Below are 26,551 nucleotides of genomic sequence, written 5' to 3'. Positions count from 1 at the left end.
GTCCAACTACAATGGTTCTGAATTTTTTTTTTTTTTGTCGAGTGAGTTTTATTGAAGGGAAGTCATAAAAATGCATCAAGTTAACAATTATGTTGCTACCAATGCTTTACAGTGGGAGTTAGGTAGAATATCTAAGTTGCAGTGTTAGTTTTGTAGGCTCTTTGGTTTGCAACTGTGTCACCAGATGTCACTACCAGTGTTGTTGCCCCTCTGGTTACCCAGTAAACCCCAAGCAGCAGGAAGTACGTAAATATGCTAAGACTCTCTAATGCCGGGACCATACTGTGTAGTTGACTTCTGCCCTATGAAGTAACATGGTGGTGTAGCAACACACAGATTTCCCCCAAACTAGCAGACAAAACAGGAGCACAGCTGGCACGGTGGACGGTGCGCCAGCGTGCATTACAAGTCTTTGTGCTCACATTTACAAGCATCCCTCATATGTCACAGGCACGAAGTTGTCATCGAAATCAAAACAGCCACTGGTCATAACATAGGAGCATATAACTAAACAATCATCGCATACTGGAGCAAATGAGTTTCTTTACCATGCTTACTGGATCAGCATAGCTACTTATTAAGTATACAAAATGGAGCCTAAAAATTTTTTTTCCAGTATTGTCTGTGTAAGCGCGACTGAACGAGGATGTCAAAAGAAACAGATACATAGAGGCAGCACTCGGTGCCTCAGACAGGCACAGTGTACCTGTTTCTTTCTATGTCCTCATTCAGTCGCGCTTGCACACTCTATCATGGACTCAAACCAACTAGCTCACCAACGTGTTTTAGCCAAGTTTGTTCCAGTGCTCCTATAATGCCACTCCCTGTTTAGTCACACTGTCAGTTCTTTTTCAATATGATCTAGCACAAACCAGTCACAGTGTCTGCAAATAATCATGAGTTTTACTCAAGATTTATGCTGCACTTCCAGGTGAGCATAGGCTGTGTCCTTGTGCATGCTTGTACAAATTTCCACACTGCAAGACTGATTGCAAGACGTCTTTTTTTTTTCACAATGCTCTGTTTTGTCGTTTTGTACTTGATTCTTTGTCACTTTCTTTCTTTGGACAGCTCACGCATTCAAATGAAGTGGCTCTTCAAGTGATCACCTATGCTGGCTGTTTCGTATCCATTGTCTGCCTCATCCTCACCATAATCACATTCCAGTTCTTCAGGTCAGCGCTTGTGTTTGTTTCATAAACGTACACACTGCCATCTTTGTGTTATTTAGACTTTATGTGTTATGTCCAAGCAGAAAGCGTTAGCTCTCATCGACCTTGCAGTATTACATCAAAGGGACAACATAGACCTAGAGATACTGTATATGTACATATCATATGGCAAATCACCTCTGCAGAAGCCTGCAAGGTGGAGGAAGGTTCATGAAAGAGGAAATCACCCACCCAAACTGTAGCAAGAAGCTGCAAAGGAAAGCCATACTTATTTCTCAGAAAGCACTTTTTGGTAGAAGAAATAAATCATCCTGGTCCCAGGTTCAAATCCCAGATTTGGACAAATTTTCCTTCAACTAAGTGTGCACCATGTGATTCTATGTTAGATTAAATCTCACACTTTTCAAAATATAGCATAACTGTTATGGCCGTGACTAAAGGTACATACAACATATCATTTTAACTTCATTTTTACAGGTATGTGACAGACGTGGCATTTACTTTTTCAGGAATGTGTGGTCCGACGTATCTCGATGGTTTCGGCATGTTTCACATTAAGATCAATTGTGCATAAGCACACTGAACAGCCTCATGCACACTTCCCTCACTTCAACACTCGTTCTGTGTGTGTTGCGGTGCAGTGTGCTTGGGCAGGCACAGCTAGCACAGTTTGGCAGGGTCGTCACTGCAGCAACAACTGCTGCATCTGCTTTCATGCCATTGATGCATGCTTTTACCAGAAGAAAAATGCATTCTATTCAGTACCTCCCTACGTAATACTATGACAACATGGGCTTCTTGTGGATACAGTTCAACCTCGCAATAACGATGTCAGTGGGTAACGCGAAAAAATTCGCTTTCGGATTCGTTGTTGCAAAAAAGGACAGCACAGATAGGTAATGCATCGAAGAACAAAACTTTACCATCTAAATTCCGCTAGCTTACTTTGGCAAGCTTTGCTCGAGGATATAGAACCGCATTGTCGACAGTACAAAGTGCGCCGCATGCATCAATCAGCAGTGGCAGCACTGTTGTGGAGCAGTATTCTCGGTAAATTGCTTTCAGAGATATGATCACTTTTGTGAGATATTGTGTAACTCGGCGCCAGAAACAGAGCAACAGTGCGTGCAGTAGCATTTCTCCAGTGCATGCTGTCACCCTTAGGCGCTGACGCGTCCGGTGCCGAACGCAAAAGTGATCGTATCTTGTGTACCCGAAGGCAAATGATCGCAATTACGACCCCTTTGACCAAAACTACGTTTGGTGCCGAATCTGCACGCAATTCCTGTCAGGTGGCACCAAAATCAGCGTTCTTGACGCAAGGGATGCATATTCCCGGACGATTGCTCAATCACGGCTCGATGCGTGGCACTCCATGCTGTGACTGCCATCTCAAAAGCCATAAACAATTCCATGTTGGTGGGACGTGGGTTTCCTTGTTTTTGCTGCATTTTTTCTCACGGAGGCGCGCATTATGCAGTGCACTGCCATGATCGTCGATCGTTGTTCGAAACGTGCGTTCAGTTTGTGCTCAGTTTCGCCTCACGCAATTGACCTAGGCCGCGCCCAGTCGTCAGCCGTGGGGAAGGCAAACTGAATGTGCGTTACGAACAACAATCTACGATCTCGCCTAGTAGGTGCGTAAAACCGTCGTCACATGTCAGTAGCAACATGCATGCACTTCAAACGAGCAATCAACAGACTAAATGGTGGCCATGACGTGTTTTCAACGCATGTGATTGCTTCCGGTGCTTGGTTGTTTTTGTAAACAAAAATGGCGGCACCCACGCAAGTGTAATGTGGTGGCATTTTACGCAATTTTAGTGCAAAACAATGCATTTGAGCACATTTTGGAGCCTGCTAATCCAATGCGAGTAGGTAATATGCGGGGTTACGCACCGACAAATTTCATTGATGCGGGATTGTAGTACAGTGACATTTCGTTGCTGAGAGGTGCGAAATGCATTGAATCTTATGGGCGTTCGCCAGGGATATGAAAATATTTCGTTGCTGCGGGATTTCGTTATCGTAAGTTTAGACTGTAGACCAATGATGCAATTATGCTTCGCTAAGTCAATAGTGTCGGACAAAGGACAATGGACAAAGATGTCGAAGTCGAAGCTATGGTGCACAAATTAACAGAAACGTTAACTAACCGAAACAGAGGAGCGCAACTCTTCTCTGAACAGCTCTCTCTGGTGACTGCTCTTAAAGTTACCTTTGGTTTTCGTTCAGTTTTCGTCGTGTGAGTGACCTTTGTATGGTTTGCTTCGTTGCTCACAAGCAGTTCTTTAATGACTCTTCTTCAGGAGACTGCTTCAATCATTCCACTATGCTGACCACTTGGAGATGGGTAGCACGAGTTCAGTGTCATATAAGATGTTGTGGTTCTGCATATGTTTAAAAGGATCTTTGGCCGTGTTCTTGCAAACTTACACTTTGATGCTGTTTTGTCTACTTAAATTAGTGAATGCTTTATAGGCTGGGCTCTGTGCAAACGTGAGGAAGAATTTACATTCAGTAGCTCACTTCGATGGCAGTTAGTACCTGCACTGCTGAGGGCTCACTTTTCTAATGAAGCAGACATCTTGAAGGGGCTGTACAGTTCAATACATTATAGATAATAGGTTAGATGTGAACGAGGATTGGTCTTCAGAAGCGCCGAAATCGGCAAACATAATGCGGCAGCAACCTGGACAGTTTGCGTCAGTGGCTTATAGAAAAAATGCAAGGGTGGGCAGGAAGGACACAGCACAAGCACCAACTTCAAAATTAATCTTATTTGAGATGAAGCACAAATACACACACCCAGACATGACTTTGAAAGCAAAGATGTGATGCACAAACTAAAACAAATTCAGGAACAATGATTCAAGATGCTCTGAGAAAACTGCCTCTTTATGATAAACAGCTTTCTATCGGGAGCATGCTCATCTCTTGTGAGCTGGTACTCCCTGCACGTTTATGTCACAAAAAAATTACATCAGTTCACGTGATCACACCAATACTTCAACTAGAAAAGGATGACTTGCACTTGCATAAGATTTTGCACAACCTAAAGGTGGTGCCAGAGTAAGCTGAAGCACTAAACAGACGAATACAAGGAATGCACACAATCGTGTTTCCTTTACACTTGCTGCTTGTTTTGTAGTGCACACTACTGACAAGCCCCAAGTGCTGAATGTGCCAATGCTAAGGGGCTTCTTCCAGTCTTGTGCACATTGTCAAGCTCCAGTCACTGACGAAATGCGAGGTCGCAAGAAATGGGAAAAAAAATTTTCACAATGCATAGCAGGTGTTGTATATTGAAATCATGTTCCCTGTGGCAAATATTATTCGAGGCAAACAAGGCACTCTCTGAATTGCACAAACAAGGAGTAGTGCAACAATGTAAAGAAAGCATGTGACAGTTGGCTAGTTTTACACTACCACTTCTGTGTGTGCAAGCGCTTGTTTTTAGACAAGCTTTGTTGTTGCAGAGCAGAGATAATGTCACCTGGTTCACCACCGCAGCAGCAGAAATAGCTAGGTTAGATCTTCACTGTGTGAGCATGCCAGCTTTATTGGAGAAAATTCCTGAATGTGGTTAAGCCTGCACCTGGCATCTTTGCTTTAAATGTCATTTCGTATATTTACGTCCATTTTTGAATAAAACCTTTTCTTGAAGTCAGCAGTTTCATGTCTGCCCCTAAATTTGCTCTGCGAACTCGTATATCTTGGGTCATCATAGAGTAGAAGATTATGTTTATAGGCGCTTCATTGCTTTTTAAGTAAAAAGAAATAAAATAAACAGCAGTTTTAAAGGTCCACTGAATCTATGGCATCAACAAGAGATGGTTTGCACGAAAGAAATGCAACTTTCTAATGAATGGTCAACCTTAACAGATATGGTTTTCTCCATGGCAGGAGCCTGGAGAGCGAGCGAATGGTGATCCACAAGAATCTGTGTGTGTGCCTGCTGGTAGCTGAGGTGGTGTTCGTGGCTGGCATCTCCCAGACAGCACAGCGCATCTTGTGTGGCGTTGTCGCAGGCCTGCTGCACTACTTCTTTCTGGCTGCCTTCCTGTGGATGTTTCTTGAAGGCTTCCAGCTTTACGTGATGCTCATCGAGGTATTCGACTCGGAAAAGTCTCGTCTCGGCTGGTACTATGCATTCGCATATGGCATGCCTGCTGTCGTCGTGGCTGTGGCAGCCGCCATTGACCCAGCTAGCTATGGGACGCCACAACATTGCTGGCTCCGTGCCGACAACTACTTCATACTCAGCTTCATCGGCCCTGTGGTTGCCATTCTTTTGGTGAGCCCTCAGAGCAAGTGGTGTTGTGTAAGTGTGATGGAAATAAGAAGTGCGCTAAGAAAAGTACTGGGACGGGGATAAAAACAAGCATACAAGAAGAAAGCGCTTACCAGAGCTGCTTGTGGAATTCAAGAACACAGGCAATCAACAACTAATGCACAGAGCCGCAGAATATGGCAGATCAGTTCTACGAGTTATTTCAGACTTGCCATGCAAAAGTTAGGTTGTATTTTATTTCACACAAAAATTTACAGAGTTTGGAATATTGTTGTGCGAAACAATGTAAAACCTAACCTGATGTGATGTGCCGGAGGGGTGAACCCAGAAAGATGGTTTGTGCAGGGTTTGTCAGGGTTGGTCCATCCCAGACCAGGATGAGTTTCTTTTTCTTCTTTATTTTTTTTTTTAGGAACCAACAACTAATTCTTGTGATACCTGTTTTCTTTTGTACTCCGGAGTGCCCAACTATGCAGTGGTAATGTGCATTAGTGGTAAGGGTAGGGCACAGTGGTAGTGTAGGCAGTGCTTGCATCATATGAGGAAAATTTACTCCACTCTTTGTACGCAGAATTGAGCCCTTATTGGTTAGTCTGTAATTAAAAGGGTCCTGAGCCACCCTTCAGGCATGGGGAAAAAGGGAAGTCCATGAATAGCATGTGCTGCTTTGTATATCTCGGCCAAATTTTATAGTCATGTGATGTGTGGATCTCACAAGCAAAGTGTGAAGTCGCATATTTCTCGAATGCTCCCTTTTTACATGACACCTTCTCCTTACCCTATTTGAAGCTGCCGATGGCTTGCATATATCGTCATATGCAAGATTCCCAGGACGGCTGCTATTGGCTGATAGCGAACATAACCAAGAAGGGGTTCTATAAAAACATGCTAAAAATGAAGACAAAAGGAACACATACGACAGAACAGGCGCTGAACTTCCAACTGTCATTTATTTCAAATGATCTATTTTTTGCACTGCGCATCACATACATCATGCACATATCATCATGCAAAACATTGTGTAATTCAATCAGTTCATGCATACGATTGTATGATCAATCAGTTCACGTGCCTAGATGCCTCGAAGGAAATGTCGCTTCTTTTTCGTGCAGTGCCAAAGACAAACAGCTGACACACTTGTCACCTGTTTTCCTTATAGAATACGCTTCAATTATTTAGCATTCTGTTTCAAACTTGAACTGCACGTCCCACTCCACCATAGCCTTCACAGTGCAAGGCATTGAAGAAGGAGTGGTATCACTGCAAAGGGGATCCAGGGTGATCTTTCATTGCCAACAACTCTGAACTGAACACACTGAAGTATTTTTTGCTGCAAAGTATTTCTGAAATAGTCTGGTTTAAGTTCAAATGCATTTCTTGAATTAGATAAAAAAGTTTAAGGGCCCCTTTAAGTGAAGGTCATCACATTAACTGATAGTTCATACCTGAAATCCTGCTTACATTGTGCAAGCAGTCTTGTATATACCAGGCATATTAACAAAGACATTAACTAAAATTCTTCCTTAATTAGACCTCTTTCGGAGTCATAATGTCAGAAATGGCTGACATCAGACAAGTGAGATGTGGCAGTTGAGATCAAAATTTACTAAAACTACTCAATTAACTTTCTATCAAATCTAGGTTCCTCATTGTAAGAGGGAATTGAAACAAACTTTCTGGAAGAAGATGCACTTGCTAGAAGAAAGCACATTGAATCACCTAATATAAAAAAAAAGAACATGCACACACACACACATAGAGCAGTCTGTGTATATGGTGTTACGTGTTACATTATTTTGTGTTACGTGATTCACTGCACTTTTTTCAAGCAAGTATGCCATACTAACTCGCCCAAACTTCAACCTTAGAAAGTGTTCGGATGTGTTTACCTATGTACAGCCAATGAACAGTACCACAATTAAACCAGTTTGTGGTGTTGGATCAGCTGGATCTTGCAGCTGATGATGAGTTGACTATAAATGAGCTAATTGTTTTAGTTAGAGTCAACTCTGTTGAGACACTCATGCACATATACCACTGCACGAATTGACGCATTCTTTTTTTCTCTTGTCCATCTTTACAGGCAAATCTGGTGTTTCTAGGCATTGCTGTGTACATGATGTGCCGTCATTCCAGCCTAGCCAGCTCAGTCAAGAATAAAGAGCAGTCCAATATGGCAAACCTCAGGTGGGCAACACAGTGATACTGCCCAAATGCACATACTTTCACTTTTTTGCACTTCGGTTATTATTTAGTACTTGCAACATAGGTCCTTTTGAAGCTACATGCAAAAGGCTGTGATGTTCTTGAGTGTATTGTGCCTTCCTCTATAGGCATGTGCAAAAGAAAACGAGAAGGGCGGTGGGGGTGCAAATAATGAATCACTTGCAAAGGTTGTGAAATAGGCTTCCCTGCAAAGCTTTTTTTACACCCAAGACACTAGCTACCACCTTGGCTACCTTTCTGCTACACGTGCATTGCACCTGGCCGAGTGTGTGTAGCTTCAGTAAACTTTAATGCAGCTAAGTTCTTTTTCTTTTTTTCACTTTGAGAAGGGGTAGGCAGCAATGGGGGCCTTGCCTCCCCTCCTTTGTCGGTGACCTTGTGCACGCCTATGCTTTCATCAACACTGCTTCACCTTTGCTTTCCCCCTTGGTAGTGATAGTGGTAGTGATAGTGATAGTGGTAGTGATAGCTGGAATTTTTAGCCTTGACATTGTGTCTTCATTATATTGAATTTTAGCACTGATCCAACAAATCTTTAATATTTATTGTAACACCAAGGTGTGTAGATTTGACTATTTGAAATGAAAACTGCCTTTCGTTTTCTTTTCTTGGAGTTGAGGGGACATGTCTTCTGCTCTTTTGCAGTGTTTGGATTCGCAGTGCTGCAGTACTCGTGGTATTGCTAGGTCTGACGTGGGGATTTGGGCTGCTTTACCTCAATGCTGAGTCTGTGGTAATGGCATACCTCTTCACATTCCTGAACAGCTTACAAGGCCTTTTCATCTTTGTGTTCCACTGCCTCAGGAATGACAAGGTAAGTGCTTTTGCAAACATTGCTTTGCTTAAAGCACTAGTAGAACACTTATATTGGTCCAGTGAGACTTGGGGGGGGGCACTCTAAGTAAGTTATCAGGGCCCTAATGGTTCTATTTAGAGTGTACAATTACCAATGGAGCCCATTATGTTACACCTGTGTGATGCCGGCAGGACCTATAGAGATTTTAGCAATAAGGTTCAGTTAGTGGCAGCCATTTGTTGCCCCGTATAGCTATCGTCCGGTGCCACCATGCAAACAGCGCCACTATTAATAGAATCTGTTGCAGAGCGCAGTCAGTGTTTTGCCATGGCTTGTTCTACATTTTGTAAGTTGCTTTTATAGTGCTGCTCCCACAACTGAACCAGTTATAACATGTTCTGTGTGCCTCTTGTTTCTTCCACTTTAATTTTTGTGATACTGGCTTCCATTGTTTCAATGTTGCTGTTTAAAGGCTGGAACAAATATGTATGATTCTCAGTTCAGATTTCTAAATGCCAAGCATTTACTTGCCTACTTGCACCAGAAAAGCCAATTCTGACCTGATCTGGGCTCAAATAGAATGGCTCACACATAAAAAAAGACGGTGGTTTGGTGGTGGCACGTATTGAACCAGTGACACCATGCTCAACGGCCAAGTGTTTTAACCATTAGGTTATATGCACAGGCCTTGAATGTATCAATAAATTTAAACCATATGCACGAGTTGTTCATAAAAAAGAGATGAAACTGCACTTGCAGAGACATGGCATCTCAGAGCAGTTTCTCATAAAAAGTGCAGGCACACTTATGTAGCATCGCGGCTGCATGTAGCGAACAAAGACATAGCAAGTGCAGTTTGGGTGACATGGAATCTTGTTGCAGTTTCTCATTAAAAATTATGCGGATCCCACGCACTGTGGGAATCAACGCAATTGAAGTTTTCTGTGCTGTTTACGTTGATTGACATTAATTAACAGTGGTGTTGATGGCTAATGTATTATTTATATAGCGTTTAATGCAATATGACTGTGGTGAGTTGATGGCAAATGTTACCTTGCATGCACCACTGCGGTTTGTATTTGTAGTACACAGAACACACTGTGAGACGTGTCTGCTTGAGGCATTGTGCGCCATTGTTCGTGACCTCCGAGAAGATTAGTATTGTCATTGCCTCATGCAGCACATTGCATCGGGCAGAAGTGTTAACTTTACTTGAATTATGGGAATGTACGTGCCAAAACCACAATCTGATTATGAGGTACGTCATAATGACAGATTATGGATTAATTTTGACGCCCCCCTGTGGATTTTTTTAACGAGCACCTAAACCTGAGTACATGTGTTTTTTGTATTTCACCCCTCATCGAAATGTGGCTGCTGTAGCCGGCATCGAACCCTCAACCTCGAGCAATGCCATAGCTGCAAAGTTATCACGGTGGGCACAGACATATTGAATTGAAGTGTACCGCCTAGACTCTGTGGTGCTATGATGTTGCCTAGATGCAACAGTGCTTTAAGACGGCTTTGAGTCTGCACACCATGCATCAGTTGTTCATTTTTTCAGGAATAGCAGGAACGTACCGTACCATACCCTAAACTTAAATTTATCCATTTTGTCGCAATCGCTGTCGTGCCTATTGTAGTAGCTAGGGTACCTTGGGAGCACACGCATCAAGGCACCCAAGTAATGTTGTTTCCTCGCCTCCTCACATCGCATTTTCTCTCTCCTGCCTTCTCCCCATGTATGCGAGTTTCAAGCAAAGAGGGCCAAGAGTTTAGAGGCTGCGTCCGTTCTACCCATTCTCTGCCTCCTCTCCCCCTCCTCTCTACCATTCTACATACCTCCCCTGTGAATTGTTGCACGTCAGTAAAAATGTAAGTGCTGCAGTTTTTGCAATGCTTTTGTGAGGGGTCACGCATAATTACTGCCATTAAGAGGGTATTGTGGTGATGCCCAGGAAGCTCCAGAGGGCTCCATGCACATTCTATGCAGTGCAAAGGTCTAAACAAGTTTCTCCCGTCCCCTATCATGTCAGCCATGCTTCTGTCATGTATACCTACACTCTGAGCCACCCCCGACATGGCGTGCAAGGAAACAGCAGCAGCAGCAGCAGCGCAAAAGTCGAAAGAAGAGACCAGTACCATACCACCCATGAAAGAAGAGGTTCAGGAGCAAAAAATTTTATTGCATTACATTCACATCTTTGTAGTATTCAGAAATGTTTTGCATTAACTTAGATAAACATCATAGATGGTTCTTGCCATTATTTTTTTCACCCTGCCGATGTGCTCATGCTGCCTGCTGTAAGGTTCATAGGCAAGCTACACTGGCTACTCATGACAAGAATATCACAAATTACTGCCTATTGGGAAAAAGCCAACAATTTTATAGAAAGTAAATCTGATAGTTGCCACACATTATTCATTCGCAATAGTACAGCCTCATGTGCAGGGTCCTTCTGATGGCTACTGTCCAGCACCATCAAACACATCTCTTGCTGTACCTTTCTTTAGGATGTTTCCAACATGAGCTGTCACTGGAATTAAACCCATTGGCCCTCACTTCTTTTGCTTAAAAGTGACTACAACTGCCGTACTAATTTAGGACTTTAATGTCATAGCATTAAGGAGCCTGTGTCGCAGAAAATATGATTTCAGCATCCGGCGCCAGACATTGTTTCGGCACGCATACCCGCATACCCTCAGCCAGCATCGATGGAATCAATTCCAAAATGCTTAAGAACACTGCGCACATCTCCAGTATATTATTATGCCACATCTTTCAGCAATCATTATCATCTGGAGTGGTGCCGCAAGACTGGAAAATAGGTAAGATAATTCCAGTACCAAAAATAGGATCATCGTCATCGTGCCACAATTACTGTCCAATTTCCCTCATCAGTGTTTGTTCTAAACTAATGGAGCAAATAATTTATTCTCATATTATAAACTTCGTAACATCCGCTAATTTTTTTAATCCTAATCAACACGGTTTTCAGAAAGGCATGTCCTGCGAAACTCAACTAGCTCTATTCGTTAATGACATCAGCTCGCATCTTGATCAAAACATACCCATAGACGCCCTCTTCCTAGATTTCCAAAAGGCTTTCGACAAAGTTCCTCTTGAACGGCTCTTTCTAAAACTATCATGTCTTAATCTTAACCCGTGTGTTCTCCAATGGATACGCAACTTTCTGGCTAACCGCCAACAGTTCGTTTATGCTAACCAATGCTCGTCTACCTTATTACCCGTTATCTCCTGTGTGCCACAAGGCACAGTCCTGGGGCCGCTACTCTTCCTAATATACATTAATGACTTACCGATAGGTTGTTCTTCCAAAATTCGTTGATTTGCTGATGATTGTGTAATCTATCATCCTATTACTAACGACGCTGATTCTCGCGCCCTCCAGTCCGACCTTAACGTCATTGAAACTTGGTGTAATAATTGGCTAATGTCCCTCAACATCAAAAAAACGTCGCTACTTACTTTCCATCGTCGCCAATCATTTATTTCAGCTAATTACATTATCACCGGTTCGGAAATATGTGCTGTGACTTCATATAAGTACCTAGGCGTTAACTTGTCCAATAACCTCAGTTGGTCCTCGCACATTTGCAACATTAACAATGATGCGAATCGTGTACTATGCTACCTGCGCCATAGTCTGCGTCTTGTTCCACTCTCAGTAAAACTACTCGCATATTTAACAATTGTTCGACCCAAACTGGAATACGCATGCTCAGTGTGGGACCCACACCAATCTAACCTGGCAACAGCACTAGAATTCATTCATTCTGACTACTCTTACCACACTAGCGTTACTAAACTTAAATCATCTCTGAACCTTCCAACCCTCGAGCAGCACCGCAAAACAGCAAGACTGTGCCTCTTTTACAAATTTTATCACTCACTACTTCATCAGACCGACATCACGCCTGCGCATCGCACTTCATCCCGTCATAGCCATTCAAAGGCTGTTTATCCCCCTCCAGCTCGCACCTCCGCTCATCTTAACTCTTTCTTCATTCAAACAGCGAAAGGCTGGAATCATCTACCTGCTGAAGCAGTGCACCACTCCAGTCATTCATCATTCAAGGCATTCATTGAAAATATGATTTAAATAGGCCCACCCCTCATGTAAAACCCCAAATGGGGTATTTGAGGTACCAATAAATAAATACCCATGTCTTTCCTGTGATGCAAGGAATTGGCTAAACTAATAGAATTTCTCAAGCTCAAATACGTGGGAAAATCGTCAACTACAGCTTACACACAACCTGCAGACATGGACGCTCTCGGATTGTTATTTGAATATACGAGAAAACATAATTCTGTTCCACGACAATTCAAACAAACCCCTTTTCCAGCATTTCTACAATGCATAGACCGGAGACGGCGTCCGCCATTTGCGCCCGCCGGTGCATAAATATCTGAGTCCATGGAGCGGTGCGCCCACTTCCTTGAAACACTTCTTGATGGCGCTCGCCTCCGGCGCATTGTGGCCCATGCAAGAGGCCATGTTTCAACCAGAGAGCCCGCCTTCATGCATAGAGTTCACCACGAGCGTTCCCTGATAAACAGTAGGGTTACGTATGTTGCAGTTGACGGGAAAGTGTGAAAAGCAGCCAGGGATCTTTGAATGCTATCACATTCCACTCTTAAAGACAAAGCTTGAGCATCCTCCAAATTTTTCTGTTTTATATTGTCTTATGCTTGTTTTTTTTACTTGCATGGTTGTCGTGAAGTTCAATACATATTTTCCTGTAGTATTTCTCTTCTGCTGATAAAGTTTTTCTTGTTAAAAGTTGCACTACCCTTCGTACCCACCTTTTTGTAATATCTTTATAACTTTAAGGCTATAATAACTGACAAATAAATACAATTGAAAATTGATATAACAAGCATGGACATAATGAAGTGAACTTAAAATGGAGTTGGCCATGTGAATATTCTGCTACTATAATGAAACCAAAAATCGAAGATCCGATCGAGACAATATCATTTGCAGTGGAACAATTATTTGTTTACCTGGCACACAAAATATGAGTTCTGATAGCACAAAGTATCCAGCAAGAGCAACTTGAAACAACACATTCTTGATGCACATGTGTGCTTTGGCCAATGGCTTCGCTTGGCTGGAGCCCAACCCGCAAGCCAATATGCCAATCTTGTGCTATCACCTGAATTGCATAGTTGCATATATAACAATGGTGAAAAGCATGTTTGCACTATAGCATAGTTGAAGTGCTAGATGTAGACACAGCATCAGTGGGCCGTCAAAAGTGACAGGAGACCTTTTGTTGTCCTATCAGAGCCATCATGTTAATGTTTATTTCGTATAGCCCTAATCACAAACATTTTTTGACGATATCAGTATGCTTTTAACAAATATTGGATGCAACTTCACTAGAACTAAGTTCAGTTATGTTGAGCCATGGAGAGACCAGAAAACACCAAAAAGTACGCCTAGTGAAAATTAGAATGTAGCATATATGGCAAAGAAGTCAAACACAACTGTGGACAACACGAAGGACGCCGACAGGAAGATGCAACAGTGTATGCTTAGCCCGACACACAGGAACAGTGTCTAGCCCGAGCCCCACTTCAGTAGCGCTGGCGATCCGGCTGTGGAGCTCTGCACGGCGTACTTCTTCCATACACATACTAGATTTGCACTGCTGTTTGCTAAAGCTTTACAAATAGAAGCATGTTATGTATGGACTGCTCTGTATGAATTGTGACCACCTAACATGCCTCTGGGCATATCAGCGTTTTTGCATTTCGTGTGACCCCACAAAATGCAGCCACTGCAGCTGGGCATCATCAAACCTGTGTTCAGCAGCACAGTCCTATGAGTCACTGAGACACCACAGTGGGTGGCTGCAGTGCTCACCTTGACCAACATTCACTACAGCAGTGCAAGCTTGAATGCTGCTATGAAAGCCAGTGAAAGCACATGTACCCTTGTTTACATGACTACATATGCATCCTGTGTCACAAGAAATGGACGAAGCTTTATGTATGTCAAGACATGACAATGTGCAAGGTGTTATCCGAAAGTTCCCGGACTGGTGTCATTATGTGGGAAATAAGAAAAATAAATGCTTGTGCCATTAGACGTAGCATATCACACGCGTAGATGTATCAAGTGGCGGGATAATAGGAGAAGTCATTCACCGACCACGTGCACTAGTTATGAAGTGTCAGAAAAAGTATTGAAAAATGAACGAAGAACGTAAGCAGCAGACTTGCATGAAATTTTGCGTGAAGTTTGGTAAATCCACCACGGAAACACTGAAAATGCTTCATTAGGCGTACAGTGATGCTGCTATGGGACGCAGCCAGCGTTTTGGGTAACATTCATGGTTCAAAGGCAGTCAAGCCTCATTGGAAGCTGGCAAGCGTTCAGGACGGTCACAAACTAGTGCAACACCATGGCAAATGTTGTGAAAATTGCAGAATTTATTCGAGGTGATTGTCGCCGAACCATTGATGAACTGTGTGAAATGGTAGCAATTGGTTACGCGCAGTGCAAAGTAGTTCTTAATGAAAATCTGCAAATACACCACATTGTCACTCACTTCATTCACCGAGTCTTGACTGGCAACGAGAAGCAACAGCATGTTGATGTGTGCATGGAGCTTCATGCCACTGCACGTGACGCAACCTTCATCAACAGTCATCACTGCTGATGAACCGTGTGTTTACAGGTATGACCCCCGAAACGAAGCAGCAATCTTCCCGATGGAAGAGTCCAAATTTACTGACACCAAAAAAAAAGCTAGAGAAGTAAGGAGTGCTTCCAAAACCATACTCATCACTTTGTTGCAAAAGGGGTAGTCCACAGCGAATTTCTTCCCAAAGGGCAGACTGTTAATTCAGATTTCTACTGTGACATCCCGTGACGCCTACAAAACGGCACCTGTGGAAACCACCTGAACTCTGGTGCAACAGAAACTAGCTGTTGCATCATGACAACGTGCCCAGTCACACCTCCCTCAGGAGCACTCATTTTTTTTTCGACAAAGAACACCATGGCAATTGTACCCCATCCTTCCTACTCACCCGGCCTGGCCCCTTGTGACAGTGCCTTGTTTCTGAAAATGAAGTTGAAGCTCAAAGGGCATTGCTTTGACACCATCGACATCATACAACAAGAAGTGCAGAAGGTCCTCAACGACTTCATGCAAAACGACATCAAGAAAGTTTTCGAAGACTGGCAAATGCACTGCAACAGATGCAGTCAGTTCGACAGGGACTACTTCATAGCACACTAAACCTAAACCGATCTATGATAACAATAAACCATTCTGTAGACCCAGTCCGTGAATTTTTTGATACCACCTCGTCCATAAAAGATTCCAACCGCCAATTGTGTGACCACAGTGCGAAAAGCTTGTGGTCTGCTGAAAGCAGTCAGACGGCCACACTTGTAGCCCCAGAGGGAACAGCATGCATCCCTGTGTAAGACTACATAGAGTTGCTCAAGTAACTAGACTGTGATAGTGAAGTTGCTGGTAATGTGGGAAGGGTTAAGTAATTATTAACTAGCAATTAACTCATTATTAACTAGTACGCATTCAGAAGAGTCTGCACCAGACCTCGTTGACCAATGTCACCAGTCCTGTCTGTTATCTATTGGCTTCATATGGTTGTGGCTAACAGAAATTGGGCCCCTCAGTTCCCCTTCTTCTCATTCATTGCATTGTAAGAGTCTCAACATCAGCAGGTTGAAGCCTTCAGGCAGCATACGAGGGTTTATTGGTCAGCTGCCTGCTCCTACAGAACGTTCACATGATGCCATCGGTCAAAAAAGCAAGTCCACGTCCACCACCAAGGCCTTGAGTGGCACTGAGGGTAACACTCCCAAGGTTTTGTGCACATAAATACCCTATGATTATTACGTGGGAGCAGCTGCTGTCATAACACAATTGGTAGTTCAATACACGTAATGCCGAGGTTGTGGGTATGGCTCCACCATTGCCCTCTAGCTTATCATTTCTACAGTTCAGTTAAAATTACAAAATATATGCACATCCAATGCACATGCCTATGTACTATAGACATGGTCTGTATGTTTTGTACATGTGCAGGCTTTGAAAATTGTTGTTGATAGTTGCCCTGTGCCCAGGTACGCAAGGAGTACAAGCAACTGGTGGACCACTGCTTGTGGCTGCCATCATGCCTGCGGAGCGAGAAATGCGCGTCCTCAGAGCGGCCTTCATTCACGCACTCCAATGGCACGAGCCACTCAGCACCGTCCTGTGGCAGACTACCTCATACTGTGCGTACTGATTTAAGCAGAAAGGTGTATAATTGCAGACTGTGAGGGGAAAGGCAGTGTCTGTCTAGCAAGGGCTTCATGTGACATGTGGGAATGCAGAAACAGAAAATAAAACCACTGTAATATTTATGTAGGCCATGGCTATATACTTTTCATACACATGTCGACAGTAGGTGCAATGGTTCAAATAATAGTGAAATTTAATTTCGCAGCTTGTTAGGTGCTCATGCATATGAGCACATTGCCTAATTAAGCCATGGGTCGCCGTTTAAGACTCAACATAAACCGCAGTTATTGCTGTGTACGCTTCTTCACAGGGATTTGTGGCACTGGTGTAGCATCCCTTGTATCGCACTTGCATACACATGACAGCGGTAAAATATTACGAGGGGAAAAATATTGAAAAAGCATATGAACGGGTTTTAGACTACGTCTTACCAGCTTTTATTTTCATTACAGCCCTGCAAATAGAGTTTTAACATTTTTGTTTTGCATATTTAGCCTCTCACCAAGGAATAAATAGGGCACACTGCTTCAACAGATGTCTTGTGAAGTTCTTTTTGCATCCCCAACATGCTAAGATGCTTTTTTTCACTCTTTGTTAATAAGATGTCTTTTCTGCATAGAAACTATTTGGTATCTCTAGACGGGTGGTTTCCTGAGACTTGTAAAATTTTCACCACATTAGTGTCTTCAGACTTGAACTTTATTTCGATTATAGCAGGCAGTGCTGTGAAATATACGCAAGTAGTGTAGTCATAAAAATCTCACTCTGTGCATTGTACAGTGCAGTTTTTTTTTGCTTGCTATGTTTCCTATAGAATAATCGCTTGATATTGCTACGGAACAGTATTTGCGATGACGATTAGAGGCTAGCGCAGGCTGTTGCCTCTTGGCCAAGTGCAGCGTATTTCCTTGTAAATATACTAGTATATAGCTTTTCTTCTGCATCTTCCTTCGTAACATATCTGGTAGAGGTGCTGGGTATCAGGGCGATGGGCCGAGCAAATGGTGTGAAGACCCATGTTTGCGAACTCCTGGCAGACAACTGCCTGAATCAGGGAAACCGTGACTGCGGGTGCGTTGGAGGAGCTGGAGTCGAAGGCAGCCGGATAGGCGGCCTCGATCTCACGCTGGACAATCCTGATAACATTGCCAGTGTTGATTGGACAAGGAGCGTCGGCACAGGAAGATGTCGCTGGGGTGTTGGGCAGACGAGCAAACTGCTGGTCGATACGTCAGCTTTCAGTGAGTTCCAGGCGGCGCCACTCTTTTATAACTGCAACCACCATCGCCACGTTGCTGAAAACAAGCAAGTTGAAGGCATCATCGGCAATGCATTTGAGGATGTGGGAAACCTTGTCTGACTCGGTCATATGTGCGTCAACTTTGCGGCACAGAGCCAAGACGTCCTGAATGTACGTGACGTAGGGCTCTGTTGACGTCCGCACACGGCAGGATAATGCTTTCTGCGCGGCAAGTTGGTGACCATATGGGTTGCCGAACAAGTCTCGGAGCTTTTGCTTAAGCGGATCCCAACTGGTGAGCTCATCTTCGTGCATCTGAAACCAAACTCGAGGTGTGCCACCGAGGTAAAAGACTACATTGGCGACCATGATAGTAGGGTCCCACCAGTTATTGCGGCTGACGTGTTCATACAGGCTGATCCAGTCCTCGACGTCTTCCCCACCTTTACCCGAGAATACGCCAGGATCACGGGAAGCGGGGAGAGTGATGTAGGTCGTCAAAGTGGCAACAGGTGCCGGAGCCGGCAGAGTGGAGTTATCATCGCCGGGAGCTATGAAGGAAGGCTTAACATACCATGCACTGCGAAGTTCCGTGACGAGGTACAGGGAACGTCCACCTCCACCAGATATGTTACGTAGGCAGACGCAGACGAAAAGCTATATACAAGTCTATTTACAAGAAAATACACCACACTTGGCCAAGAGGCAACAGCCCGTGCTACAACTACAACCTGTGGATGTGAAGTTACATCAAATTGAGTTTTTTTTCTTTTCTCTCACCCTCTCCCACTACGTTTGCACTTCCAGACTGTGACAAACTATGCATTAGTCACATGTGAAAGTGGTACTCTGTGGCTACTCTGTGGCTGGTTCACAGAATTGTCTCTCTCTGCTTCGTTTGCTGGTTGATAGGTTCAGATTTGCGACAGATTTCATGTAGTAATGATGTCATGTTTTGTGACATGAAGGTATGAGACCTACGTTGGATTACATAAGGCACACCTATATACACTCAAATGCCTTTATAACAAAGTGCACTGGGCCTCCAAAATCCTCTTTTATGCACGTAAACTCATTGTAAAGGTTGCGCACCGTACCGCTCACACCAGAGCAGACTAAGCACGTTCAACAAGAGAAAACCTTTCTTTAACATAAATTCAAGAGATACTTAGTGAAATAAGTCGCTAACTTTTTTGTACACACTTTGGCTGACAGAATGTATGACTGCAGTCAAGTTAATTGCATTAAGGTTCACAGCATGCCCTGCAGCGAAATTCAGCAGCCACGCAAATTAAAGTTTCTGATCATCCTTGTGCTGCTATCGCCTCCCTTGTCGTCAAAATTTTTGATTCGTTTACTGGATCTTCATCACTGATGCCTTCGTTGACATTCACATCCTTTCTGCCTTATCTGGCTTGAAGACATTCTTGGTTGTCAGTTGCGATTACATCACTGTTGTCATCAACTACAATGCATTTGTTAGCTGTCGCACACGTTGATGCACTACAAGAAGCTGAGTACGAGTTGAGTTGAGCGATTCTTAGAGCAGTGCAATGGGACTACTGCTGACGTTGCCATGCTCTTCTAGTTTGTCACTAGTGCCAGTGCTACCGCTATCATGCAAAGTACACCTTGGTTAAATTTCTGGAGGGCAGTGGTGACACCACTACATGAACGTTCGCTGAAAGCAACAAATCAACCATCGGGGATGCCTGAATTTTTTCATTGTACAGATGAATTTGTTATACGGTAAGACCTCATTCGACCCTGGTTAATTTTACATTTGTTAATTCCGAAAATCGGATAATTCGGACTACTCCTGTGGTCCCACCAAGCATATGCATTAATAAATGCAGTCACACTCTCGTTAAGTTGAATGTATTTGCCCCACATCTGACAACTCTTGGAGCTCGGCAAGCGTTACAAATGTGCGATGCAAAAGAGCAAAATAGGCGCTAGCGTCCAACAGAAATGAAGCAGTGGATTCCACATCACCATAATCATCAGTAGAAATTGTACGTGTGACAGCATAGAGTTTCTCACTATATTACCTTGAGAGAAATCTGGTGCAGCTGCGTTATGGGATGCGTGGGAATGCCATTATATTGTGACTTCGATTTGGCATTGTTCTTGGACAGCCAGGATGCCTTGAAGACATGCCTGGCTAGTGCCATTCCGTCTGTCAGAATGATTAATTTTCTACAGAAGCAGCAAGCAAAAAGCTGTTTTAGCTTTATTACTACACAAAAACAGGTTTTGTTTAATTATGAGGACTTGTTATTGGATGTACAATTATATGAAACATAAAAAGTATCAGCGGGCAGCTGAAGTTGGAGGACAGACAACATTCGCACTCACTTTGGAACAGTTTGTTGTCTGTTTTTGCTTTTCTTGGCTTAGTTATGCATTGTAGGTGAGAAAACTTCATTGGAAGATGTAATGCGGGTGAATGAAAAGATTTTATGAAGATTTTACTTTAATGGAGCATTATTTGTGTAGCCATATCCACGTTTTAGACATAGCTTCTCGCAACACCAGCCAACACAAGCCTCGCAGACACCAATACCGTCATCCCCATGACAGCAGAGTGTGCCTTATGAAACTGTCATAGATGGTGACACCAGATTTCCCTCTAGGTGTTATAGTGAGAAACTCTGTGTGACGACAACACAGAAACGCCTTGTGCCTATTTGTGTCTCTAAATCCCTTATTCTTGTGTTTACTGCAGTGCATAACATTGCAATGGCCACGTGCCTTGATAACTGCGCAGTCGTACCATTTCATAATCACGTCAATAACGACCGCGGTATCGGGGCCCAGTGGTTGCAGCAAACAGCAGTTTGTGTTGACTTGGTGCGTGTACGCTGGCTGCATGTCTTCAAAACTGCGTAGTCGTGCCATCCATGATGGCGTCGATAGCGACAGCGATTTCATTATAGTGTACTAGAGTAGGAGTAGTGAGCCAAGGGGGGGCGCGGGCAATACGCAGGCGTGAAGCAGAAAATCAGGAAAGCCTTTACGGCTTTCCTGATTGGAGCCTTTGGAGCCTTTCACCTGGGGCCCACCATGCTCGCGCATTGGCCTGGCGCCTGCACTCGTCCATGTATTTGTGTTGTTCTGTGTTTTGTGTGCGCATTTGTTATCTCGGGTGCAGTTTTTCTCTGACCGATAAGGTGACATGATAAAGCCTCGTCGAAAGAACTACTGTTTCGCTCCCAATTGCAGAAGTGGGTATAGCAGCACGAAGAACGCACCGAAGTTGTTTGGTGTCCCCGAGGACGACGAAAGGCGCTGTGTTTGGAATCTGAACATTCACCGTGCTGATAAGCCCCTGGAGCTGACTGAAGCTTTGTGTGAGCTACAGTTCGAAAAAAAGTACATATTTCGAGACTATGTTCACGTCATTGATGGAAACGCAGTGTGGATACCATGTGGAAAACCGTCGCTTTCACGGGACGCAGTATCGACCATTCTGCCGAATGTTCCCAAGTACCTGTCGAAGGTGCCAGCACGCGAAAGACCTCCAATAATAAAAGATGTGCACAGAACCTGCAGTGTGTGGCTCGTCTAAGAAACCTTGCTTGCAAGTTGATGGGCTTCAAACAGAGATGGGCTGGCAATCGACGTCCATGCAGTACATGCCGTTTCACTTATGGAATGTGTCTCAATCGACAGAGCAGTGGGCTGCTCACAAATTTTACAACTATGCTGGTGCTGCGCTTATGTTCGTGCCTCTTTTAACAGTCAGTCTCATGCTGTCATGATCGAATAGACTGTCTTCATGGACTGCGGAAGCACACAAGGCGACGTTGTCCTCTGGACGTATGTTTGCCGCATGTTAATATCAGAACGAAGCAGGTGCTGCATGACTGTTTTCATCCTGTTGTACAGTGAAGCTGTCTATGGCTAGCATCCCGGGATTTCTTCGTGGCGTAACATCGACAGGAAACTGTCATCATCTATGGCTCATACCTCCGTGAGGCAGAGGGTATAGGAGCACTTAGCAAAGTGAAGCCAACAGTGCATACATTCTCTGGAATCACGCATACAACATACAGAAAATCTCCCCAGACAGATATACATCGTGGACATGTCCCTGGTGTAGCAACCACCCAGCGGCACTCGCACACATAACACACGAATGCACCGACCGTCCGGGCGACGCAATTTTGCCGTGAGTCACAGCACACACACTCACTACGTGGTCTTAGGAGGCGAGACTCACCGAACTGGACCTGGGAAGCCAACTGGCGACCCTTGACCAGGCCCTGTGAGTAACGATCGCCAGTGGAGCCCTGTCAGAGGGAACCACCCAAGAATAGACCACGCAACGATGTCTGCAATAATAAAGTTCCATCCTCCTTCTCCATCCAGCATATGTTTTAATGAAGAACAAGCTTAAGGTAAGCATCCGAACCATGTGCATCATTGGTGATAAGACACTCCTACGCCTACATGCAATGTAAAGCACGTAGCGCTTCTTGCATATGTTTCCCTGTAAGGATTACAATTGCGCAAGCGGCCGCGCCGATGGCAGCTTGGCTGGCTTGACATTTGCATACGAAGCAGGGAGTGATGTAACTACACTTTCTTACGTGCAAGAAGAACCCATCTAGCAACTGATTTGTGTTATGACATGCACGTATAATATGAGGACTCCTGAAGAGCAGCGTGCATACAAGGAGCGGCGAATTTCTCTGATCTCTGGCTCACTTCTCGTAGTGCACAAAGTAGCGGCACAAGCCAAGTCGCAGCTGGGCCGTCAAAACGTAATAATTAGGTAAAGTGCATGTGAATGCCACCATGTGAATAATTTCTACCTACGTCGCAAAGGGTAATTGTTCTGGTTGTTGTTTGCAGCTTCGCTGTCCAACCACGTTCACAGAATGGATTGGAGCCCATTTTTTTTATGTGTAAATAAAGCGCTCTCTGCAGCACTAAACCTGTGTGTACACTGAATGTTTTCTTTTCAGTGCAGGTTCTGATAAGCCACTCGTGCCACTGGTGCATGCTTGGACTCCCATGTACCAATGAAACTTTTTGAGCTTGTGTCCTCCCTAGAAAAAAAGAACAAGAAAAGAGAACAAAGCAACTCGGTTTCACTCCCCTCTTTATCGCTCTTCTTTATGGTATTAGAGAACGTGGTGGAGCGAATTGAAATGCGTTTTTCCAGCCGGGCGAGGAGACATTTGACACGTACGCATGCATGAAGGGCCCAGAAGAAAGGCGCAGCATTGCCACCTGTATGTTTCTGGGAAAACTTCTTCACCGCAGAGCCTTCCCACGGCCCACTACCCCTAATCTAGTACACTATAGTTTCATCTGCGGTGGTTGTGGCAAACAGTAGTTTCCTTTTGACTTGGTGCATGCATCAGCTGTGTGTCCTCAACAGTGCATAGTCGCCATCCATGATCATGTCGATAGCGACCGCGGTTTCGTCCGCAGCGGTTACGACAAACAATAATTTTGACCAAGTGCAAAGCTGTCAAGCGTGAAGGGCACCGCGGCTACATCACGTTGGATAGATGATCTGTTGAACGAATCCAGCGTCAAGAAGCTAGAGTATTGTTTTAGTAGAGACCATTGGCTAAGTCCGGGTAGGTAAGAGAAGGAAGAAAAGCCCAGATTTTCCACTTCACCACTGGAATGTGCACCTTTCACAAAGGAATATGACTCGCATTTCTTTAAGTACTTCTCGAAAGGAGGTTGCTCACTTGCATTTGTGAATGTTCACTCCAAAAAACATTGCACAAAACAATATAATGATATTCTTGGTTTCTAGCATGAAGTTACACTGACGAAGACTAGAAGACAGTCCTGCCTACTTCTAGTCTTCGTCTGTATCACTTCGCGCTAAATACCAAAAATATGTTGCGACGAAAGTTTCGGAAGTGAGGCATTTTGGGTATTATGAACTTCCGATAATGCAGACGTTGTTTGTTGGATTATCAAAATCTGTTCTAACGAGAATGTCGTTTTTCCAGAGGAGAACTGTAGATGGCGACACCACACCATCTCATTGGCTAATGGCGCAGTTTGCAGAGTGCGCAAATGGGAATACAGGCAGTCGATCACTGGGGTCTGTATTGGCTGGTTGTTCACTTTCGTCTGCCTTATACACGCGGGGAATGGAACGTCACAATGGCGACAAGGAAGATGCGTTCAACTGTTCGGAGGCTGTCTTCTAGTGCCACTGCTGCCCTGGGCTGTGTTCCTGTACTTCGGGAATGCCAGGCATAGGCAAGCTGGAGCCGTTCGACATGCAGATGAGCTGGGAAGAATACCAAGGGCGGATTGTGCAGTACTTTATCGCCAACGATGTGCCAGATGACAAGCAATGAGCTGTCTTGCTCACGTGTTGTGGCCCCGCCACGTGCACCCTACTCCGTAATCTGCTGGCGTCCGTGAAACCGTGTGAGGCAAGTTTGTCCGCCATTTGAGATGTTCTTGGGAAGCATTTCTCGCCAAAACCATCGGAAGTGTTGCCTTGTTCAAATTCAACTCAATAATACGACAGGTGGGTGAAACGGCTGCGGGCTACTTTGCCTCATTGAACAAACTCACTGACGACTGCAGCTTTAGCACATTTTGTAACAAAATGCTGCATGACCATACCGTTGCAGGCATTAACAATGAAGCTGTGCAGAGACAACTGCTGGAGCAGCCAGACCTGACGCTGCACGTAGCGAAGAAAATCGTTTTTGCAATGGAGGCGGCCAGCAAGGATTCACAAGTGCTTTCGATGGTGCCCGCGTCATTCATTGCGCCAACCAATGTTGTATCACATGACTCTGCAAGGCAGGATGAAGCGCCCATTGGTTGTTTTTGCTGTGGTGGCAAGTATCAAAGGTCGCAGTGCCAGCACCTCAACAGTGTGTGTCACAACTGTTGGCTGAAGAGCCATCTCTCCCGTGTGTGTAAAGGAAAAAAAAACTGTGGGCACCAATAAGGGAATAGCGCCGTCGTCTGTGAAGAAAAAAATATGTGCATGCCATGAGCGACAGCGGGTATGACGAAACTGAAAAGACTGCAAAGTGGCTGGATGCACCTTAAGTGTACAAAATGTAGACTCTGCAAGGCTCTGCAGAAGTGACTCATCTGCACAGTGTGGAAATTGCTGTGAACGGGATGTCGTTGCTGATGGAAGTTGACACAGAAGTAAGTATGTCCGTCGTGTCTTTCCATCAGCGTGTCTGAAGTCATCGGCCGTTACGTTGAAAACTTATTCCGGTGAGCTGTCATTTGTGCTGGGAAGTCTGCCCGTGACTGTTCAGCTTGGGGACCGCAAGTGTGATGATGTGCTGCACATTGTTTTGATAATGAGCTTGGAACCTTCAAAGGCGTTGCTGCAAAAATCACCATACAAGACAATGCCAAGCCCAAGTTTTTCAAGCCTCAACCTGTGCCGTTCATGATAATCAATCGTGTTAATGAGGAACTGCTCCGTTTGGAACACGTTGGAGTGCTGCAGCCAGTGAGAACATCAGAGTGGGCTGATCCCATCGTGCCTATTCTCAAGCGCAACAGACAGATCCAAATCTGCGGTGACTTCAAGGTCACTGTGAACTCTGTGACTGTGCCCGAGAACTATTTAATTCCGCATGTAGAGGACCTCTTCACCAGGCTCAGTGGTGGTCAAAAATTCACCAAGCTTGACCTCAAAGATGCCTACTTACAAGTGGAAGTGGACAAAGCATCCTCAAAGCTGCTAATCATCAACACGCCAATGTGGCTGTACTGATACACGTTCCTGCCCTTCGGCGTAACATCAGCACCATCGATATTCCAGAGGGAAATGGACAACTTGATGCAAGGGCTACAGCACATAGCTGTGTATTTTGATGACGTCCTGGTGATTGGGCACAATGATGAGGATCACCTTGAAAACTTGTCTTGAGTATTGAAGCGCTTGAAAGAAGCTGGACTTAAGCTGAAGCTCAACAATTGCGCCTTTATGGGTCCACAGGTGGAATACCTGGGCCGCATTCTCACGTCGACTGGGTTCCACCCAAATCCTGAGAAGACTGAAGCTGTCCTGAAGGCCCCAAGGCCTTGCGATGTGCAGTCACTGCAAAGTTACTTGGCACTGGTAAATTCTAAACAGTGGTTTCTGCCGAACTTATCTACTGTGCTTCATCCACTGAATCAGCTGCTTGGAGCGAAGACACTGTGGATGTGGGCTGCTGATCAAGGAAGCATGTTTCAGCAAAGCAACGAATTGCTGGTGTCCACTGCAGTTTTGGCACACTTATGACCCGAAGAAGCCCATGGTACTGATTTGTGATGTGCCACCTTACCGAGTGGGAGCTGTGCTGGCGCATCGTGTGGATACGGGTGCTAAGCATCCAATCGCATTTGCATCAAGAACTCTTGCACCAGCTGAGTGCAACCAGTCATTTGGACAAAGAAACTGTTGCTCTGGTGTTTGGAGTGAGGAAGTTTTGACAGTATGGTATGGGGCTGAGAGTCTGAGGTGGTCACTGACCACAAGCCTTTGCTTGGCTTGCTCACCGCTGACAAACCTGTGC

At 44.5% G+C, this 26,551-nt stretch overlaps 1 protein-coding gene across 11 annotated transcripts in view; it reads left to right on the top strand.

Moving 5' to 3' along the window:
• LOC135909202 (latrophilin Cirl-like) overlaps positions 1-26,551 on the top strand; it is a 471,476-nt gene that overhangs the window by 433,250 nt on the left and 11,675 nt on the right. For 8 of the 11 annotated variants that reach the window (XM_065441053.2, XM_065441055.2, XM_065441054.2 and 5 more), the window contains 5 exons: positions 1,072-1,175; positions 5,079-5,469; positions 7,550-7,653; positions 8,338-8,506; positions 16,609-16,776. In XM_065441053.2, the coding sequence (XP_065297125.1) occupies positions 1,072-1,175; positions 5,079-5,469; positions 7,550-7,653; positions 8,338-8,506; positions 16,609-16,776 (936 nt within the window). Of the gene's footprint in view, positions 1-1,071; positions 1,176-5,078; positions 5,470-7,549; positions 7,654-8,337; positions 8,507-16,608; positions 16,777-21,248; positions 21,572-26,551 lie in introns of those variants that run through there. The other 3 variants (XM_070524863.1, XM_070524861.1, XM_070524862.1) reach the window with 3 other exon arrangements.

This window comes from Dermacentor albipictus, chromosome 9 (assembly GCF_038994185.2).
Source record: "Dermacentor albipictus isolate Rhodes 1998 colony chromosome 9, USDA_Dalb.pri_finalv2, whole genome shotgun sequence".
Taxonomy (NCBI): Eukaryota; Metazoa; Arthropoda; class Arachnida; order Ixodida; family Ixodidae; genus Dermacentor; species Dermacentor albipictus.
The sequence above is the reverse complement of the archived record's forward strand: the minus strand, read 5'-3'. Positions and strand labels throughout refer to the sequence as shown.